The sequence below is a fragment of the Oncorhynchus gorbuscha genome, linkage group LG04, assembly GCF_021184085.1.
Source record: "Oncorhynchus gorbuscha isolate QuinsamMale2020 ecotype Even-year linkage group LG04, OgorEven_v1.0, whole genome shotgun sequence".
NCBI classification, from domain to species: Eukaryota; Metazoa; Chordata; class Actinopteri; order Salmoniformes; family Salmonidae; genus Oncorhynchus; species Oncorhynchus gorbuscha.
In genome coordinates this window covers 594,968-617,667 of record NC_060176.1, presented here as the reverse complement: position 1 = coordinate 617,667, position 22,700 = coordinate 594,968, and the positions used below count along the sequence as shown (strand labels likewise).

Sequence of the window (22,700 nt, the reverse complement as noted above, 5' to 3'; positions counted from 1 at the left end):
TTGTAAAAACCTATCATAGTGAGTGTGAGAGATTTGTTTTCATTCACGACAATATACAGTGGATTCCAAAATAATTGGATCCCTTGGATAAAGATGATAAAAATAGACTGTATGAAATAAATTATACAAATACTGAGCTACACTACATGGCCAAAAGTATGTGGATTCAACTCCACCTGTTGCTGACAGTGTATAAAATCGAGCACACAGCCATGCAATCTCCATAGACAAAAACATTTGAAGTTGAATGGCCTGTGCTGAAGAGCTCAGTGACTTTCAACGTGACACAGTCATAGGATGCCTCCTTTCCAATAAGTCAGTTCAAATTTCTGCCCTGCTCGAACTACCCTGGTCACTGTGCTGTTATTATGAAGTGGAAATGTCTAGGAGCAACAACGGCTCAGCTGCGAAGTGGTAGGCCACACAAGCTCACAGAACGGGACCGCCGAGTGCTGACATGTTTAGTGCGTAGGAATCGTCTGTCCTGGGTTGCAACACTCACTACCGATTTCCAAATTATCTCTGGAAGCAACTTCAGCACAATAACTGTTTGTCGGGAGCAATGTTCCCTCTGATTCTTTCCAGCACTGAGCAAATTTCAGGTCTGCTGAGTGCAAACTTCTAGCTTAGCATTTACTGTGAACACTGAGGCTGTCCCTGCTCTCTGTTACAGGAGCCATGTAGCCATGTAGGCTACTGTGGCTATTTGATCATAATGTAGGCCTACCAGAATGGCCCACCATCAAAAACAATGGAGAAAATGAATCCCATAACGTTTTAACATGGAAATAGCTGTTCTATCATTCAGCCTACAGTAGCACCCAATGTGATGTGTTCAATGTAGACCTACGTTCCATGATACCCGCAGGGCTTGACATGAACCTGTTTATCAACTTGTCCTTCAGTAGCAGCAGCTTGTATGTGAGTGGGTGTGTGTAGAGTCAGTGTAAATGTATGTGCATATTATGTGTGAGAGATAAAATGATGGAGTGCGTGAGTTTGTAGGGCCCTGTGAGTGTGTAGGGCCCTGTGAGTTTGTAGGGCCCTGTGAGTGTGTAGGGCCCTGTGAGTTTGTAGGGCCCTGTGAGTGTGTATAGAGTCAGTGTAAATACTGAAATAAAATGTCAATAAAGATATAAGGTAAACTTCTGTTGTTCGATGCAAGAAACCCCTTAACAAAATAAAATACATTATTATTCTCATACCATTATTAGAGAGAATCAGACAAATGATGCTACCCTCTGCCTCTTGGCCACTTAGCTTATTCGAGCCTGTCTCAAAATGCAACAATGCTCCTTTAAGACAAAAAAAGCTCTTTACCTGACTCACTTTTCAAATATGCCTAGAAATGTATACATTTTGTGCTCTTGTAGGATGCAATCACTCCCCTATTGCTGACTACAAATGATCTATAACTGGGCTAATAACTCACTAACTAGCAAAGGATATCAATACAATGTACAGTTGTGGCGACATTCAGCTCTTGTGTTGATCGGGGGAAAAAAGAGCATCTACTCATGACTGCTCATGCTGTAAACACAGTCCAGTTCAAAGTAAATGGCACAGATTCATATATGGCAATGGTCTATTTGCATACAGGCCTACTGCAGGTCTGATTGTTTCTGCCGCGCTGGTCTGTGAAGAGTACGGGCTGAGTAGTGCGTGTCAATGTAATAGAATCCTACTCCGATACGTTCTGCCTACAACAAAATATCTTGCATAGTTTGTTTTGTTTCGGTATGTTGCATTGAAAGTGGCTAATATTGCGTTAATTCGATCACAATTGCCACAGTAAAGGGAAATGTTGATAGTGTTAACAGGGAAAGCTCTAGAACAGTGGTCACCACCCTTTTCTGAGTCAAGGTCACTTTCTGAGTCAAAATGCAAGCTGAGAACTACAGCTCAGATTTGTTTTAACATGACTTAAAAAACGTAAGCCTCCCAAGTGGTGCAGTGGTCTAAGGCACTGCATCGCAGTGCTTGAGGCGTCACTACAGACCCAGGTTCGATCCCAGGCTGTGTCAACCAGGAGATCCATGAGGTGGCCCAGCGTTGTCAGGGTTAGGAGAGGGTTTGGTTGGCTGGGATTTCCTTGTCCCATTATGCTCTAGAGACTCCTTGTGGCGGGCTGGGCGCTTGCAAGCTGACTTCCGCTCACTGCACAGTGTTTCCTCCAACTCATTGGTGCGGCCGGTTTCCGGGTTAACTGACCAGTGTGCCCAGAAGCAGTGCGGCTTGGCAGGGTCATGTTTCATGGGACGCATGTCTCTTGACCTTCGCCTATCCCGAGTCTGTAAGGGAGTTGCAGCAATGGGACAAGACTGTAACTACCAATTTGGATATCATGAAAAAGTACACAGAAAATATATATTAAAAAAACAAGTTGTAAGCCTATGCACATTAACCAATTAAAAACAGAATTGTAGCAATGAGGTTTGTGCAGTAAACTATAGGCGCAAAACATTGTCACCACATATTAGCTTTGCTTGAATTGCCCTGCCAATGCATTGTTGTTCAAGCCATTTAAAAATATATATATTTGGATTATATTATATATGATCACACCGGTAATAGATCTGTTTGTTGTATTACTTGGGAGGCACAGCTGACTGATCATACATTTAAATAATTTGCTTTTTATTTTTTTATTTCACTGGGCTGATGGTGCCTGCATCTGATGGTCAGTCTCAGTGGAGAGAAAGAGCAGCAGACTGAGGGTCAGTCTCAGTGGAGAGAAAGAGCAGCAGACTGAGGGTCAGTCTCAGTGGAGAGAAAGAGCAGCAGACTGAGGGTCAGTCTCAGTGGAGAGAAAGAGCAGCAGACTGAGGGTCAGTCTCAGTGGAGAGAAAGAGCAGCAGACTGAGGGTCAGTCTCAGTGGAGAGAAAGAGCAGCAGACTGAGGGTCAGTCTCAGTGGAGAGAAAGAGCAGCAGACTGAGGGTCAGTCTCAGTGGAGAGAAAGAGCAGCAGACTGAGGGTCAGTCTCAGTGGAGAGAAAGAGCAGCAGACTGAGGGAGCAGCAGACTGAGGGTCAGTCTCAGTGGAGAGAAAGAGCAGCAGACTGAGGGTCAGTCTCAGTGGAGAGAAAGAGCAGCAGACTGAGGGTCAGTCTCAGTGGAGAGAAAGAGCAGCAGACTGAGGGTCAGTCTCTCAGACTGAGGGTCAGTCTCAGAGAAAGAGCAGCAGACTGAGGGTCATTCTCAGTGACTGAGGGTCTTTCTCAGAGAGACCAAAGAGCAGCAGACTGAGGGTCATGGTCTCAGTGGAGAGAAAGAGCAGCAGACTGAGGGTCAGTCTCTCAGACTGTCTCCCTTTCTCCACTGGAGAAAGAGCAGCAGACTGAGGGTCAGTCTCAGTGGAGAGAAAGAGCAGCAGACTGAGGGTCAGTCTCAGTGGAGAGAAAGAGCAGCAGACTGAGGGTCGTCTCTCAACATCCCTCTGCTCTCCCTTTCCTCCACTGACACTGACCACAAAGAGACACCGTGTTACATCTGATGGTCTGTCTCAGTGGAGAGAAAGAGCAGCAGACTGAGGGTCGTCTCTCAACATCCCTCTGCTCTCCCTTTCCTCCACTGACACTGACCACAAAGAGACACCGTGTTACATCTGATGGTCTGAGGGTCAGTCTCAGTGGAGAGAAAGAGCAGTGGAGAGAAAGAGCAGCAGACTGAGGGTCGTCTCTCAACATCCCTCTGCTCTCCCTTTCTCCCACTGACACTGACCACAAAAGAGACACCGTGTTTCAGCTGACTGGTCAGTCTCAGTGGAGAGAAAGAGCAGCAGACTGAGGGTCGTCTCTCAACATCCCTCTGCTCTCCCTTTCCTCCACTGACACTGACCACAAAGAGACACCGTGTTTCAGCTGATGGCCAAACTGGAGTCTCACCGCATTATTTCTGCCTCATGTACAAATTCATGTTGTTCCTCTTATGAACAGAGAAAGTGAAATATTCCTAGGTGTAAAAAAATACCCAAACTGCTAAAAATAACAAGAAGGCAAGTCTATAGACTTTCCTACTCATTCATTACTGCTGCAGTGCTTGTTGTAGCGCTGAGTGGAAATAGGAAGAACTGGCATTTCATGGCTTCTAAAAGTGTTGAATACAAAGTGTTGACAGGGCTGAGTAAGAACTGAAACATGAACTCAGGCATAAAAACAGCATCTCTTTGCTGTTCTCATTGAGTCTCTCTCATGGTTTTAAACATTTTGGAATCTCACAGTATCAACTTTGCTGTAGCTTTCTTTTATGCCTGCTACGTTACTGCAGACATGGTAATCTAAGCCGTCCGATTGGCCAGCGGTAGGACTATAGTGCACTTGATTTGCTCTCTGGGCCCCCCCCCGGAAGACAGAGTTTGTACCTTCAGCCCGAGACAAATAAAAAATATTGGATCACAAGGTTTTATTGTTTAGTTTTCTACAGAAATGTTTGTCGATCAACTAGGAATGCCTTGGTGACCACTGCTCTAGAATGCCTTGGTGGCCACTGCTCTAGAGTGCCTTGGTGACCACTGCTCTAGAATGCCTTGGTGACCACTGCTCTAGAATGCCTTGGTGACCACTGCTCTAGAATGCCTTGGTGACCACTGCTCTAGAATGCCTTGGTGACCACTGCTCTAGAATGCCTTGGTGACCACTGCTCTAGAATGCCTTGGTGACCACTGCTCTAGAATGCCTTGGTGACCACTGCTCTAGAATGCCTTGGTGACCACTGCTCTAGAATGCCTTGGTGACCACTGCTCTAGAATGCCTTGGTGGCCACTGCTCTAGAATGCCTTGGTGGCCACTGCTCTTTTAGAATGCCTTGGTGACCACTGCTCTAGAATGCCTTGGTGGTCAGGAGCTTCATGAAATTGGTATCCATGGCTGGAGTGGTATAAAGCTCACTGGAGCAGTGGAAACGCCTTCTCTGGAGTGATGAATCACGCCTCACCATCTGGCAGTCCCATGGACAAATCTGTGTTTGGCGGATGCCAGAAGAACACTACCTGCCCCAATGCATAATGCCAACTGTAAAGTTTGGTGGAGGATGAATAATGTTCTGGAGCTGTTTTTCATGGTTCAGGCTGCTCAGTTCCAGTGAAGGGAAGTCTTAACGCTACAGCATACAATGACTTTCTAGACAATTCTGTGCTTCCAACTTTGTGGCTACAGTTTGGGGAAGGCCCTTTCCTGTTTCAGCATGACAATACCCTCATGCTCAACATGAGGTCCATACAGAAATGTATCAAGTACCAGGACATTTTAGCCAACAACCTGGTTGCTTCTGCCAGGAGGCTGAAACTTGGCTGCAAGTGGATCTTCCAGCAAGACAATAACCCCAAGCACACATCAACATTTTATTTTGGCACTTACCTGTATATTATTACCCAACAGAAACTATTCTGAGTCAATGCTTTTGTCACCATTCATGTTTTTCCATAGGCTTTCCTCCCTGCAATCAGCCATTTAAAGAGATGAGGCTGCTATGCATAGTGGTTGTAGCGTAATGCCCGGCTTGACAAAACCAACCCCTGCCTGATTCTGTCTGTCATGCAGTTAACCAAACACCACAGCATCAACATAAGAACCTACATTGTTACCCAACAGAAACGATTCTGCGTCAATGCTTTTGTCACTATTTGTGTTTTTCCATAGGCCTCCTTCCCTGCAATCAGCCATTAAAGAGACGAGGCTGCTATGCAGAGTGGTTGTAGCGTAATGCCGGCTTGACAAAAGGAACCCCTGCTAGGCCGTGGCCTGATTCCGTCTGACGCCCCCAGTGGAAGTGTCTCTTGGCGGGCTTCTCACACCGCTCTGGAGTGGCATCTCTGCTGGTGCTAACCACTTTCACAGGGGCATATTTAGAGATTCATTTCCCACTGATTAAATCACCCACTCGGCCAACGCTGGAAAACGCATTTCCACATCGCTTCACAATTTTCACCGTTTAGAAAACACCTGTCAAAACAGAGTCGTTTTCTATGCCTCCGGGTCCCTCTGAAAGAGACGACTGCTGATATGACTTGAGTTAGAGAAGCTGAGGAGAGATGAGAATGTTAAAGGGCCTTGAAAAACCTTGTTCACTTTTATATTTGACGTAACGAGCATTTGCTCGTGTATTGTGAGTAGAAACATGTTTGGTATGTGCTAATATATTTCACTCTACATCTCTATCTATTATATTACACATTTTACTCCTCTCATGGTAAATGATGCTGTTATATCAGGAGAATATTAGACATAGTTTCTTATGGTGAAAAACAGTGCATTCGGAAACTATTCAGACCCCTTGACTTTTTCCACATTTTGTTACCTTACAGACTTATTCTAAAATGGATTAAATGTTTTTTTCCCCCATCAATCTAAACACAATACCCATAATGACATAGAGAAAACAGTTTAGACATTTTTGCAAATTTAATTGATAAAGAAAACCGAAATGTTAAATTTACATAAGTATTCAGACCCTGTACGCAGTATGTTGTTGAAGCACCTTTGGCAGCGATTACAACCATGATTCTTCTTGGGTATGATGCTACAAGCTTGGCACAACTGTATTTGGGGAGTTTCTCCCATTCCTCTCTGCAGATCCTCTCAAGCTCTGTCAGGTTGGATGGGGAGTGTTGCTGAACAGCTTTTTTCAGGTCTCTCCAGAGATGTTCGATCGGGTTCAAGTCCGGGCTCTGGCTGGGTCACTCAAGGACATTCAGAGACTCGTCCCGAAGCCACTCCTGTGTTGTCTTGACTGTGTGCTTAGGGTCGTTATCCCGTTGGAAGGTGAACCTTCGCCCATGTCTGAGGTCCTGAGTGCTCTGGATCAGGTTTTTGTCAAGGGTCTCTATGAACTTTGCTCCGTTCATCTTTCCCTCGATCCTGAATACTCTCCCAGTCCCTGCCTCTGAAAAATATTCCCACAGCATGATGCTGCCACCAAAGTGCTTCACCGTAGTGATGGTGCCAGGTTTCTTCCAGATGTGAGGCTTGGGATTCAGGACAAAAAGTACAATCTTGGTTTCATCAGACCAGATCATCTTGTTTCTCAGTACTAAGCCACGAGGTCGAAGGAATTGTCCATAGAGCTTCGAGACAGGATTGTGTCGAGGCACAGATCTGTAGAAAGGTACCAAAATATTTTTGCAGCATTGAAGGTCCCAAATAATACAGTGGCCTCCATCATTCATAAATTATCAGAGTGACAATTGGGTTTTTGGTCACCTCCCTGACTAAGGCCCCTCTTCCACGATTGCTCAGTTTGGCCAGGCGGTCAGACTGTTCTAGGAAGAGTCTTGGTGGTTCAAAACTTCTTCCATTTATGAATGATGGAGGCCACGGTGTTATTTGGGACCTTCAATACTGCAAAAATATTTTGGTACCCTTCTACAGATCTGTGCCTCGACACAATCCTGTCTTGAAGCTCTATGGACAATTCCTTCGACCTCGTGGCTTAGTTCTTGCTCTGACGTGCACTGCCAACTATGGGAACTTATATAGACAGACGTGTTTGCCTTTGCAAATCATGTCCAATCAATTCAATTTCGCACAGATGGACTCCAATCAAGTTGTAAAAACATCTTAGGGATGATCAATAGAAACAGGATGCACCTGAGCTCGATTTTGAGTCTCATAGTTAAGAGTTTGAATACTTATATTATATATGAATACTTATATTATATAGGAATACTTATATTATATATGAATACTTATATTATATATGAATACTTATATTATATATGAATACTTATATTATATAGGAATACTTATATTATATAGGAATACTTATATTATATGAATACTTATATTATATATGAATACTTATATTATATATGAATACTTATATTATATAGGAATACTTATATTATATATGAATACTTATATTATATATGAATACTTATATGAATACTTACAAGGAATTTCTGTTATTTTATTTTTATACATTTGCAAAAATGTCTTAAAACCTGTTTTTGCATTGTTGTTTAGGGTATTGTGTTTAGATTGAGGAGGAAAAAAATTTAATTGAATCCATTTTAGAATAAGTGTCATGTTTTGTCTTATATTGTCTTGTCATTATGCTTTCCCTTCTGTTCGTTTCCCCCTGCTGGTCTTATTAGGTTCGTTCCCTTTTTCTATCCCTCTCTCTCCCCCTCCCTCTCTCTCCTCTCTCTATCGTTCCGTTCCTGCTCCCAGCTGTTCCTATTCTCCTACTCACTCATTTAGTCTTTCCACACCTGTTCCCTATCTTGTCCTCTGATTAGAGTCCCTATTTCTCCCCTTGTCTTCCGTTTCTGTCCTGTCGGATCCTTGTATTTTGTTCGCCGTGCTGTGTCTTGTTTCCCTCAGATGCTGCGTGTGAGCAGGTGTCTGAGTCTGCTACGGTCGGTGCCTTCCCGAGGCAACCTACAGTTTATGGTCGAGTCTCCAGTCTGTCCTCGTCACTACGAGTGGAATTAGTTTTTTATGTTTTGTTTTCTGCTCCGATTTGTCTAGGAGTATTGCCTATTTTCCTTTACTGGAATAAAGACTCTGTTTTCGCCAAGTCGCTTTTGGGTCCTCATTCACCTGCATAACAATAAGGCTGTAACGTAACAAAATGTGGAAAAAGGGAAGGGGTCTGAATACTTTCCGAATGCACCGTTTGTTGTTCTATCAGAATAATATTAGACATTGTTTCAACACCAGTACCATCTCTGTTGTTGACTTATTTCTAAGCTGGTAGACACGTCCTCCTCTAAAAACACATTGTGAAATTCATCTACGTTTTGAGACTGAAAAAACAGTCCGTTTTGTGACAAATCAATTTATGAAATGAAGTATACAACAAGAGAAATCAACTGTCTGGTTTTATTGTCTTACTGAAGATTTTTTTTAAAACCTTTATTTAACTAGGCAAGTCAGTTAAGAACAAATTCTTATTTTCAATGAGGGCCTAGGACCAGTGGGTTAACTGCCTGTTCAGGGGTAGAACGACAGATTTGTACCTTGTCAGCTCAGGGTTTGAACTTACAACCTTGCGGTTACTAGTCCAACGCTCTAACCACTAGGCTACCCTCCCGCCCCAAATGTACAGATGAATAATTAACTTCCCGGGTTAGGACATAAATGACAACGATTTGTATTTATTTATTGATGAGAGAGTAAAGTTCATATGGGGAGTCCTGTCCTGGGGAGTCCTGACATCCCTGACTGCTCTAATGCTCCACAGATGGACAGTGTTTATGATGACTATCTAGGATGAGTGAACATCCATCCATCCCCAATGATAAGGCAACTACATTTCACCATCTCTCTTCCTCATGTAGGTCATTATCCCAGGCATGTGCATTGAGCACAGACAGTATGGTGTCCCTTCAATATATGTTATACACATAAAAATAAGTGGCATTACCCATAATTACCTTCTGTTCTGCATCTAGTTTTCTTTGCTTGTCTTATATTGTCCCACTGCCTAATCTGTTGTACATTTCTCTCTTCTCTTTACAATATTTCAGAGAGGACCACCAGTCACTGAACTATGAATGCTGATCACAATGATCTCCTCCCTCCAGCGCCAGACAATGAGAGATCCTAGGCTGAGGGGGGCTCGGTCCTATCCCCTCTTCGTGCTACTGTTGGCCCTCCAGATCCTGGCGGTGGCCGGCCTGGTGCGTGCCCAGACCTGCCCCTCTGTCTGCTCCTGCAGCAACCAGTTCAGCAAGGTGATCTGCACCCGCCGGAGCCTGCGCGATGTCCCCGACGGCATCTCAACCAACACACGTTACCTGAACCTGCAGGACAACCTCATCCAGGTGATCAAGGTGGACAGCTTCAAGCATCTACGGCACCTGGAAATCCTGCAGCTGAGCAAGAACCACATCCGCAACATCGAGATTGGCGCCTTCAACGGCCTGGCCAGTCTCAACACCCTGGAGCTGTTCGACAACCGTCTCACCACCATCCCCAATGGGGCGTTCGAGTACCTCTCCAAGCTCAAGGAGCTGTGGCTGAGGAACAACCCCATTGAGAGCATCCCGTCGTACGCCTTCAACCGGGTCCCCTCGCTGCGAAGACTGGACCTTGGAGAGCTCAAGCGGCTCTCCTACATCTCAGATGGAGCCTTCCAGGACCTCAGCAACCTGCGCTACCTGAACCTGGGCATGTGCAACCTCAAGGAGATCCCCAACATCCTACCCTTGGTCAGGCTGGAGGAGCTAGAGATGTCAGGGAACCAGATCTCTGTCATAGGGCCTGGCTCTTTCGCAGGGCTGGCGAACTTGCAGAAGTTGTGGATGATGCACGCTCAGATCCAGACCATCGAGAGGAACTCCTTTGACGACCTTCAGTCCCTGGTGGAGCTCAACCTGGCCCACAACAACCTCACCCTGCTGCCCCATGACCTCTTCACCCCCCTGCACCGCCTGGAGAGAGTCCATCTGCACCATAACCCCTGGAACTGTAACTGTGACATCCTGTGGCTTAGCTGGTGGCTGAAGGAGACAGTGCCTGCCAACACCAGCTGCTGTGCCCGCTGCCACACCCCAGCCAGCTACAGGGGTCGCTACATCGGCGAGCTAGAGCACAGCTACTTCCAGTGCGACGTGCCTGTCATCGTGGAGCCGCCGGCGGACCGCAACGTCACAGAGGGCATGGCGGCTGAGCTCAAGTGCAGAACGAGCTCGTTGACCTCGGTCAGCTGGCTCACCCCCAACGGGTCTCTGGTGACCCACGGGGCGTACAAGGTGCGCCTGGCCGTCCTCAACGACGGGACGTTGAACTTCACCACCGTCACCATGCAGGACACGGGGACTTACACCTGCATGGTGAGCAACACGGCGGGCAACATCTCTGCCTCTGCCGTGCTCAACGTCACCTCGGTGGAGAACAGTGGCGTCACCTACTTCACCACAGTCACCGTGGAGACCACAGAGACAGTTGACGACAGCCAGACTCCTGCTCTTCCACCGATTGGCTGGGTATCATCCTCGACCACCAGGGGGCCTCCAGTCCAGACCAGGACCACAGAGCGGACCTACACCGTCTCTGTTCTGGACCTGGACGGGGAGGGGGACCGCGGCTTGGAGGAGGTGATGAAGACCACCAAGATCATCATCGGCTGCTTCGTGGCCATCACGCTCATGGCGGCCGTCTTGCTGGTCATTTTCTACAAGATGAGGAAGCAGAACCACCAGCAGGACCCCGATGGCCCCGCCTCCTCCATGGAGGTCATCACAGTGGAGGAGGAGCTTGCCGGTGTCGCTGCCATGGAGACCCACTTACACCTGCCCCCATTGGAGCATTACAACCATTACAACACTTACAGAAGCACCTACCACCACTCCCACACACAGGAACCTTTACTGATTCAAGCCAGCTCAAAAGACAATGTGCAAGAGACCCAAATTTGATTGAGATTCGTTAGAGGAATCCGATATCAGCTGTCTCATACAGGAAGTATCATGGACAGAATGGTAAGGGTTAGTGAGGGAATGACTTGACACTGACTTGACTGATGATGTTAATGATCAAATGGATCAACATCTTTCAAAATGGATGTTCTATTTGAAAAAGTGTCTTTACAAAACAGAAATTATTTATTTAAAAAATATATGTCTAGTGGCTAAATCAAGAAAAACAAATCTGAATGAGCTTTTTAGCTCCAATTTTTATTTAACCTCTGCGTGATGTTGGGGGAAGAATGGTTCACTGCAAACTCATCTACGTAAATGAATTCTCTACATTCAAACCATGTTCAGATCGTTTCCAAATATGAGTGCAGCAACAGAATAGATTAACAAAGCTTCCATGTGACGATAGGGCCATGTCAGATGAAAATATAATACTGCCTTGTTTGAGAATTTTTATCAAAATGTTTGAAGGTCATTATAATATCCCAGATGCCCTGGTGTTTCCTTATTCCTTTGGATATATTCACAGCCCTCGAATATTATCACAGTTACATTACATAAAACTGATGAAGAGGGAGGATCGTCGTATTACACTGTACCCTTCCTGTCACTCAAATTAGATGAGATACAGATGTCCCCATGACTTGGCTGTTAATGAAATGAGCAGTGAGGCCAACATGCCTCGGGAACCAGACGGCCAAATGACTGAACATGCATTTTCCCGGCTCCTAATCAACAACTATACATCCTTCACTTAAATTAAGATGAAGGCTCCCTCCCTCCCTCCCTCCCTCCCTCCCTCCCTCCCTCCCTCCTTCCCCTGTCCTATCACACTCTCGCTCTCTTCTCTCTCTCCCTCCTCTCACGCTGTATCTCTTTCACTCTATCACTCTCCCCCTCATACCCCCCCTCTCTCTTTTCTCACCGCTCTCTCTCTCTCTCTCTCTCTCTCTCTCTCTCTCTCTCTCTCTCTCTCTCTCTCTCTCTCTCTCGCTCTCATTCTTCCAACCCCTCTCCTTCACCTCTCATCCTACTCTCCGTCCCCCTTTCTCCTTTGCTCATCCTCCTCTCTTACACTCTCCTCTCTCTTCTCCTCTCTCTCTCTTTCTCTGGCACATTTGTCTCTCCTCTCGACATATCTCATTTGTCTCTCTTTAGACATGGGGGGAATGGCAGTGCAGCAGAAGATGTGGGAGAATGAAGGGGAGGCTCCACAGCCCTACAGTAATGTGTTAATGATCTAGATCAGCAGCACTGTCGCGTTACCTTGGTATCACTAGGGTCACGGACGCTCGGGGGCTGATAGCCCGTCTGTTAGCGCAGATAAAGCTTGCATGTAATTCAGCGTGACCCTGGCCAACACAGGAGGCTAACCGTCTGTACTGTCAGTCTGTAGTAAACAGGGAGGTGTAATTGCTCATTAAACTGCATCAGCAGACCATTGGTAGGCTTCTAGATGAGCAAGAGGAGAAGTTGATCCAGCAAGCAGCTTGAAAACTCCAACCCGTATCCCTTTACACAGCAGCTAATGGAGGAGCTAGTCTTCTGATTTCTGAGAGGCTCCTACTCTGATCTTCTCGGCCATGTTTGTCAGGGAAAATACACAACCCAAGGCCTTTTGGTGGCGCCTCTCTCATCGTCCATCTATCACAACACCGCCTTGTCCTTTCTCTACTCTGTTTACACGGCACATTTCATTTGGTAGTTGAGTGAAGGAGGGAGGAAGGGAGGGAACGAGGAAAGGAGGGAGGGGTTTTGGCCCATGATGGCCATAGGGGCAGATATTGAAGATGTGACGCAATAGCAGTGAAAAACAGATAAGGAATGAAGAGCGCAGAAATAGCCGAAGGACAGTCGCCATGGAAACACGGACCTTGTGCGGAGCGTGAGGAGGAGCAGATATGCCAGGGCTGTTGTCCCGGAGCTAACAACTGCTGCTTAACTTTACAACACAATTCCCCCAAAATCCACTGTTAGATTGCAGGCTAAAGTGCCTCGGTGAATTACAGGGGCAGGGAGTTATGCTTCAGTTGTATCCACTGAGTTAACACAACTGTGGTGACGGAGAGAATGTTTGGTACGACAGGCAGCACTTTACCAAAGTGGCTACTTAGGGACACATTTGGTTTGCATCAAAGCAGGGCACAGCCAGCTGTCATTAGCTGACATACAGTAAGCGGCCACGACTGCTTGTGTCATGCTTATGACAATACGAAGATAAGGAAAGTCTCACACTCCATATTATGCTCCCGACAACTGAATGGGTGACCTTTTCAATATCAGGTGGTGCTGTGGCTCAGGCACTAGAGCATGGCGCTCGCAACACACCAAGGTTCTAAGTTTGATTCTCGCTGGTGCCACCCATATGTAAAATGTATGCAAGTCCCTCTGGGTAAAAGTGTCTGCTAAACGGCATAGATCACTATTGTGTTAGTATCTCCAACTGGCATCCAAATAGACTGAAGTGACTCAATATGGACATTAGTGCTCAGTGTGAAAGTCATAGTCATTTGAGTTAAGGGTATATGAGCCTGTTGTTTAGTATGTACTGAGCATTACACCAGTGGTTCATAATAAACATTACATCAGTGGTTCATAATAAACATTACATCAGTGGTTCATAATAAACTAATTGCATATACAGAAGCATTCATTCACTTAAGCATCAATATTCATAAAACATGTACCTCTGACAAGTCCATTCTGATCTATTCACTGGTTATGTCTGTATATAACTTGTTGCCTGCGGTCGTCAAACAGCACATGGACACAGCAGCAGTAGCTTCTGTTCTGGTCCGGTCCGGTCCAGTCTCACATGCAGGGGATGTTCATATCATCTATAGCCAAGGTTGACCATTCTTTCCCCTTCTAGTGATTCCTTTTCAATGCTTTCAATTCCTTTTCAATGCTTTCAATTCCTTTTCAATGCTTTAGGTGGCTGAATGCTTGACCTTTGACAGTATAGTCTACAGCCAATAAGGCTGTGAGAGATTCATTTCTATGTGGAGCTGGTGATTGGTTTATTGTGTGTTGTTCTGCCAACTGGCCATCTATGGGAGGTTACTGTATTGGGGGTTTTGTCCCTTCTCTCACTTTCTGAGACAATGCTCCTTAAGTGGTACATTTATACGAGACGTATTTTCAAAATAACATGCAAAAAAAAAAAAGATTTTCACATCAAAATTTTACATGTGCTTATGGATTCAAATGTAAAAGAGAGAGAATGTGAGAGACTGAGGAGTCAAACGGACATCTCCGTTAGCCTCCTTCCCATACCTCTCAAGGAATACAGCGTACATTTATTGATACCAGAGATTGTAGTTCATACCCAAACACCAATAAAACATGGCTGTTTTTCCAGTATCTTGTGCAGTGCTTTTCATCATATGCTGCACTGTAAAGGAAAGTGTATACTGTTGCTACCTCACATTCCCACCAAGGTGCATGAATGTAGGAAAAGACTGGAAACTGTACTGTGGGAGGCATTCAGCCGCTTCGATGGGAAATGATTCTGTATTGTCAGAAATCGACACAGCAATACAGCTTTCATCAGGGTACGTGTTGTGTATTGTTAAACCACCCGGCTGAAGGCTGTGATGCAGAAAGACAAACATTTTCTATTGAACTTCCATTGTCCTTCAAGAGGGGCTGAATATGTGTCACACACACCCATGATATGCCTTGACACAGGCAAATCAGCTTCTCTCTCTCTTTCTATCTTTCTCTCTTCACTCTCCCTCCCTCCCGCACGCACACACACACACACACACATTCACACACATACATACACACACACACACACTCACACACACACACACTCACACACAAACACAAATTTTTAATTTGCAGCTCCTTGAATTTGGTCGATTTATAGTGGGAGCGTGCTGATGCAGAATTTAATTAGAGAAAAATGAATTGGAAAGAATAATTCCTCGCACCGGAGGAGCTTGTTTTATGAGGTCACAGGAAGGATGCAGATCGTATTAATAGAAAGAGGAAGTGCTCTTTTGACAGTGTTGCCAAATATAGACGCTTTCACTCCCTCCATTGGCTAATTCTTCTCCATTTGAGAGGCACATTGTCCTGTAACTGGCTGACTATGTCTTCACTCTGCCACACTATAGAATACTTCTCCGCTGTGTTATATTTCTGCACATACACTTCGGCATCACACAGTATTACTACAGGTCTGATGTGCTGCCGCTTTGATTAGGGTGAGTATTGGTAAAGTGGGATACTTTCTGAAAATGTGCTTTCTGGGAAAACACTGGGAAACACATTTGGTAATAAGACACTGAATATCCTTTCTTAGTTTTTTTCAAAACCTTAAAAAGGTCCTGCACAGTCATCTTATTTCCCAAGTTAAAATAGCCTTTGAATGACCAAAACATCCACCATAATAATTTTAGGCTATTAAAATGCTTAGAACTGAAGAAATGTAACCTTTTATCTCATTGCCAGCTATTAGAAAGCCTGACAGAACAGGCTGAGTGGGCGGGGAGCTTACATTCATGAGCTTGCCTTGACTGACAGCTATTTTAAACACCCGTGTGGTCGTTGCCAGGTAACAAGGTAAACAATGGACCACATGTCATTAATGACAAGTTAGACAATGGGCCATGTCATTCCAAGCAGAAAAAGGTACGCCTCAACCCATTTCCTCTGCTAAATGCTCTCATGGTCAACAGAGCTGATGTCAGAGAAAACAACAACAACACAACTGTATTTCTGTCGTTGTGTAACTAATTACACAATACAGTTGACTGATCCACTTCTGCTCAAGACTGAGTAAAACTTGAGTCACCTGAGAAGCTTAGACAATGACAGAATGTACTGGACCTGGTGCCTCTGCATTAGCAATGACAATATGTTCACAACTGTATGTATTGATCATACATTTATTTGATCATTTACAATATACCAGCATAGTCAGAATATTGATCAACATGAACAGTCATGAGAAATGAAGGTGAGAAATAATGGTGAGACATCAATTTACCCCCCAAATATATTAGAGCCATAAGCCTAATATAGGCACCAGGCCACCATCTGGTGTGCAGGACACACTGATATGTACAATTGGTAACACTCACCTCCCGTCCGAATGCTGAAAAAAACAATACAAAGTAACAACGTGATGTCATATCATGGAAAAGTGAATGCCTTAGTCTAGGAAACGTAACCAACTGCAGAGAACGTAATTATACAGTCGTGGCCAAAAGTTTTGAGAATGACACAAAAATTACATTTTCACCAAGTCTGCTGCCTCAGTTTGTATGATGGCAATTTACATATACTCCAGAATGTTATGAAGAGGGATCAGATGAATTGCAATTAATTGCAAAGTCCCTCTTTGCCATGCAAATGAACTGAATCCCCCAAAAACATTTCCACTGCATTTCAGCCCTGACACAAAAGGACCAGCTGACATCATGTCAGTGATTCTCTTGTTGACACAGGTGTGAGTGTTGACAAGGACAAGGCTGGAGATCACTCTGTCATGCTGATTGAGTTTGAATAACAGACTTCAACTTCAAAAGGAGGGTGGTGCTTGGAAACTTTGTTCTTCCTCAGTCAACCATGGTTACCTGCAAGGAAACACGTGCCGTCATCATTGCTTTGCACAAAAAGGGTTTCACAGGCAAGGATATTACTGCCAGTAAGATTGCACCTAAATCAACCATGTATCGGATCATCAAGAACTTCAAGGAGAGCGGTTCAATTGTTGTGAAGAAGACTTCAGGGCGCCCAAGAAAGTCCAGCAAGCGCCAGGACCGTCTCCTAAAGTTGATTCAGCTGTGGGATCGGTGCACCACCAGTACAAAGTTTTCTCAGGAATGGCAGCAGGCAGGTGTGAGTGCATCTGCATGCACAGTGAGGCAAAGACCTTTGGAGTATGGCCTGGTGTCAAGAAGGGCAGCAAAGAAGCCACTTCTCTCCAGGAAAAACATCAGGGACAGACTGATATTCTGCAAAAGGTACAGGGATTGGACTGCTGAGGACTGGGGTAAAGATGAATCCCCTTTCTGATTGTTTGGGACATCCGGAAAAAAGCTTGTCCGGAGAAGACAAGGTGAGCGCTACCATCAGTCCTGTGTCATGCCAACAGTAAAGCATCCTGAGACTATTCATGTGTGGGGTTGCTTCTCAGCCAAGGGAGTGGGCTCACTCACAATTTTGCCTCAGAACACAGCCATGAATAAAGAATGGTACCAACACATCCTCCGAGAGCAACTTCTCCCAACCAGCCAGGAACCGTTTGGTGATGAACAATGCCTTTTCCAGCATGATGGAGCACCTTGCCATAAGGCAAAAGTGATAACAAAGTGGCTCGGGGAACAAAACATTGATATTGTGGGTCCATGGCCAGGAAACTCCCCAGACCTTAATCCCATTGAGAACTTGTGGTCAATCATGAAGAGGCGGGTGGACAAACAAAACCCCACAAATTCTGACAAACTCCAAACATTGATTATGCAAGAATGGGCTGCCATCAGTCAGGATGTGGCCCAGAAGTTAATTGACAGCATACCAGGGCAGATTGCAGAGGTCTTGAAAAAGAAGGGTCAACACTGCAAATATTGACTTTTTGCATCAACTTCATGTAATTATCAATAAAAGCCTTTGACACTTATTAAATGCTTGTAATTATACGTCAGTATTCCATAGTAACATCTGACAAAAATATCTAAAGACACTGAAGCAGCAAACTTTGTGGAAATTAATATTTGTGTCATTCTCCAAACTTTTGGCCACGACTGTATATGTAAAAACAATTGCAAAGCATGCTGAGTATTGTTCTAATACACTCCGCCCCCAAACAAAGCCAATAATAACACCCAGTGTGCTTTGTAGTTCATTTAAGTATATTCATTTTTACATACACTACAGTTCAAAAGTTTGGGGTCACTTAGAAATGTCCAGTGTTTTTTTTTAAATAAAAGCTAATTCTTTGTCGATTAAAATGACATCAAATTGATCAGAAATACAGTGTAGACATTGTTAATGTTGTAAATTACCATTGAAGCTGGAAACGGCTGATTTTTATGAAATATCTACATAGGCGTACAGAGGCCCATTATCAGCAACCATCAGTCCTGTGTTCCAATGGCACATTGTGTTTATCATTTTAGGACCTGTGAGGCGTCTGTTTCTCAAACTAGACACTCTAATGTACTTGTCTTCTTGCTCAGTTGTGCACCAGGGCCTCCCACTCCTCTTTCTATTCTGCTTAGAGCCAGTTTGCACTGTTCTGTGAAGGGAGTAGTAAACAGCGTTGTACGAGATCTTCAGTTTCTTGGCAATTTCTCACATGGAATAGCTTTCATTTCTCAGAACAAGAATAGACTGATGAGTTTCAAAATAAAGGTCTTTGTTTCTGGCCATTTTAAGCCTGTAATCGAACCCACAAATGCTGATGCTCCAGATACTCAACTCGACTAAAGAAGGCCAGTTTTATTGCTTCTTTAATCAGAACAACAGTTTTCAGTTGTGCTAACATAATTGCAAAAAGGTTTTCTAATGATCAATTAGCTTTTTAAAATGATACACTTGGATTAGGTAACACAACGTGCCATTGGAACACAGGACTGATGGTTGCTGATAATGGGCCTCTGTACACCTATGTAGATAATCCATTAAAAAACAGCTGTTTCCAGCTACAATAGTCATTTACAACATTTACAAAGTCTACACTGTATTTAATGGACCAAAAGATGTGCTTTTCTTTCGACAACAAGGACAAAGTGAACCCAAACGTTTGAACACTTTCGTGTGCATTTCCATTTTAGCAGACGCTCTTATCCAAAGTGACCTGTAGTCAGTGCATTCAACTAAGGTAGATAAACAACAACATGTCCCAGTCACAGCAAGTCAGACGTTTCTGCAACCGTTACTGAGAATGTGGTGCCTGTATGGACCACTTACTTCATTTAATATTACAGAAATACTTCATTTTTTATTTGAATTAAATACATTTTTAAAATATGTAATTATTTTGTAGTTTGTTTTTGATATACTGAACTTTAGGATATTTTGTCATTGTATTTTGTCATTTTTGCCCATCCCACAGCAAGAGAGGAGGTGGACCTATGTACCCATACTTCAATCAAGCAGGTTTCAGTCACCCACTTGGTTTCCGTCACCCACTTGGTTTCAGTCACCCACTTAGCTGATGGACAGATGGACAGATCAGGCCTCTCTCACTGGGCAGACAGGGGTCCTGGGATGGACAGATCAGGCCTCTCTCAGTGGGAAGACAGGGGTCCTGAGATGGACAGACCAGGCCTCTCTCACTGGGCAGACAGGGGTCCTGGGATGGACAGGCCAGGCCTCTCTCACTGGGCAGACAGGGGTCCTGGGATGGACAGATCAGGCCTCTCTCACTGGGCAGACAGGGGTCCTGGGATGGACAGATCAGGCCTCTCTCACTGGGCAGACAGGGGTCCTAGGATGGACAGACCAGGCCTCTCTCACTGGGCAGACAGGGGTCCTGGGATGGACAGACAGGGGTCCTGAGATGGACAGACAGGGGTCCTGAGATGGACAGACAGGGTTCCTGGGATGGACAGACCAAGCCTCTCTCACTGGGTAGACAGGGGTCCTGGGATGGACAGATCAGGCCTCTCTCACTGGGCAGACAGGGATCCTGGGATGGACAGATCAGGCCTCTCTCACTGGGCAGACAGGGGTCCTGGGATGAACAGACCAGGCCTCTCTCACTGGGCAGACAGGGGTCCTGGGATGGACAGATCAGGCCTCTCTCACTGGGCAGACAGGGATCCTGGGATGGACAGATCAGGCCTCTCTCACTGGGCAGACAGGGGTCCTAGGATGGACAGACCAGGCCTCTCTCACTGGGCAGACAGGGGTCCTGGGATGGACAGACAGGGGTCCTGAGATGGACAGACAGGGGTCCTGAGATGGACAGACAGGGTTCCTGGGATGGACAGACCAAGCCTCTCTCACTGGGCAGACAGGGGTCCTGGGATGGACAGACCAGGCCTCTCTCACTGGGCAGACAGGGGTCCTGGGATGGACAGATCAGGCCTCTCTCACTGGGCAGACAGGGGTCCTGGGATGGACAGATCAGGCCTCTCTCACTGGGCAGACAGGGGTCCTGAGATGGACAGACCAGGCCTCTCTCACTGGGCAGACAGGGGTGCTGGGATGGACAGACCAGTCCTCTCTCAGTGGGCAGACAGGGGTGCTGGGATGGACAGACCAGTCCTCTCTCAGTGGGCAGACAGGGGTCCTGAGATGGACAGATCAGGCCTCTCTCAGTGGGCAGACAGGGGTCCTAGGATGGACAGATCAGGCCTCTCTCAGTGGGCAGACAGGGGTCCTGGGATGGACAGATTAGGCCTCTCTCAGTGGGCAGACAGGGGTCCTGGGATGGACAGATCAGGCCTCTCTCAGTGGGCAGACAGGGGTCCTGGGATGGACAGATCAGGCCTCTCTCACTGGGCATACAGGGGTCCTGGGATGGACAGATCAGGCCTCTCTCAGTGGGCAGACAGGGGTCCTGGGATGGACAGATCAGGCCTCTCTCACTGGGCATACAGGGGTCCTGGGATGGACAGATCAGGCCTCTCTCAGTGGGCAGACAGGGGTCCTGAGATGGACAGATCAGGCCTCTCTCACTGGGCATACAGGGGTCCTAGGATGGACAGATCAGGCCTCTCTCAGTGGGCAGACAGGGGTCCTGAGATGGACAGATCAGGCCTCTCTCAGTGGGCAGACAGGGGTCCTGAGATGGACAGCTCACACTGTTTCCCCTCATATGGCACTGGATCCAGGGTGCCTCCGTTGAAGAGGAGATCCTGTCTGAGTAGCCTATAATGTTTTTATGAAAAGGGAAATGTGTATTTAATTTCCTGTCATTTCCTGTTCTGTGTTATGACAGTACCAATCTGTTGGTGTAGTGATCTACACATTCTACAGTGTTTTCTGGTGTTTTTGAAGTACTCCATTTTAAATATGCACTATTTTGTCCTGTGCTTTTTTTGTATTTCAATAGTTAGTGAGCCTGAAATGCTCAATTGACGCAGATTTGAAGTGAATAACAATGACATACCATATGTTGAATCTGTCTTCACAGGCTTCACAGCATACCCTCTCTTCTTTGTCTTGGGAAAGTTGATTTTGTATCACAGCATTCCTGCTGTGGTAGTTGCCTGGGAAGCTGTGCAGACAGTAGATGTTGAATTTTCTAAAATGTCTATCATTACTGCTTGATGATAGTGGAAAGATGAAAGGGGATGGAATGTGAAGTGATAATAATCATCATGATGAGCCCCAATGACACAAGCTGCATCTACTGTAAGACAAAAGCCCAAACACAATGGAAAGGCAGAATAGACATTTCAGAGGTCAATTACAAATACAATACACACAGCAACTCCTTTTGTGGACAACATTCCTCCGTGCTCGCTGTGCTCTGGCAGGTCTCAGACTCAACGTAGGGGGCTTAGTGATGGAAGAACAGCCATATAGTGACTATCAGGTGTGTTACAGAAAATGTACCATTCACAAGACAACGCAGCCACATTATGTAACGTTAGGCCCCCCTCTCCCCGACCCCCCCAAAATGTTGGCTACCGTGTCAGACTCATCAAATTCTGATATATTATGGTCAGCGCTTGCAAGAGCCCCTGTCAGTGAAGGTACAGCATCTGTCTTCATGGATTAGCTTCCTGGCAAGAGCCCCTGTCAGTGAAGGTACAGCATCTGTCTTCATGGATTAGCTTCCTGGCAAGAGCCCCTGTCAGTGAAGGTACAGCATCTGTCTTCATGGATTAGCTTCCTGGCAAGAGCCCCTGTCAGTGAAGGTACAGCATCTGTCTTCATGGATTAGCTTCCTGGCAAGAGCCCCTGTCAGTGAAGGTACAGCATCTGTCTTCATGGATTAGTGGCAAGAGCCCCTTCATGGTCTTCATTAGCTTCCTGGCAAGAGCCCATGGATTAGCTTCCTGGCAAGAGCCCATGGATTAGCTTCCTGGCAAGAGCCCCTGTCAGTGAAGGTACAGCATCTGTCTTCATGGATTAGCTTCCTGGCAAGAGCCCCTGTCAGTGAAGGTACAGCATCTGTCTTCATGGATTAGCTTCCTGGCAAGAGCCCCTGTCAGTGAAGGTACAGCAAGCTTCCTGGCAAGAGCCCCTGTCAGTGAAGGAGCCCCTGTCAGTGAAGGTACAGCATCTGTCTTCATGGATTAGCTTCCTGGCAAGAGCCCCTGTCAGTGAAGGTACAGCATCTGTCTTCATGGATTAGCTTCCTGGCAAGAGCCCCTGTCAGTGAAGGTACAGCATCTGTCTTCATGGATTAGCTTCCTGGCAAGAGCC

At 45.7% G+C, this 22,700-nt stretch overlaps 1 protein-coding gene across 1 annotated transcript in view; it reads left to right on the top strand.

Moving 5' to 3' along the window:
* The window catches only part of LOC124033072 (leucine-rich repeat-containing protein 4C-like), a 94,789-nt gene extending 82,578 nt beyond the window's left edge, over nucleotides 1-12,211 (top strand). Inside the window, exon 2 of the mRNA XM_046344996.1 lies at nucleotides 9,468-12,211. Within this exon, the coding sequence (XP_046200952.1) occupies nucleotides 9,495-11,360 (1,866 nt within the window). The 5' untranslated portion in view covers nucleotides 9,468-9,494 and the 3' untranslated portion in view covers nucleotides 11,361-12,211. The remainder of the gene's footprint in view (nucleotides 1-9,467) is intronic.
* The last annotated feature ends 10,489 nt before the right edge of the window (nucleotides 12,212-22,700 follow it).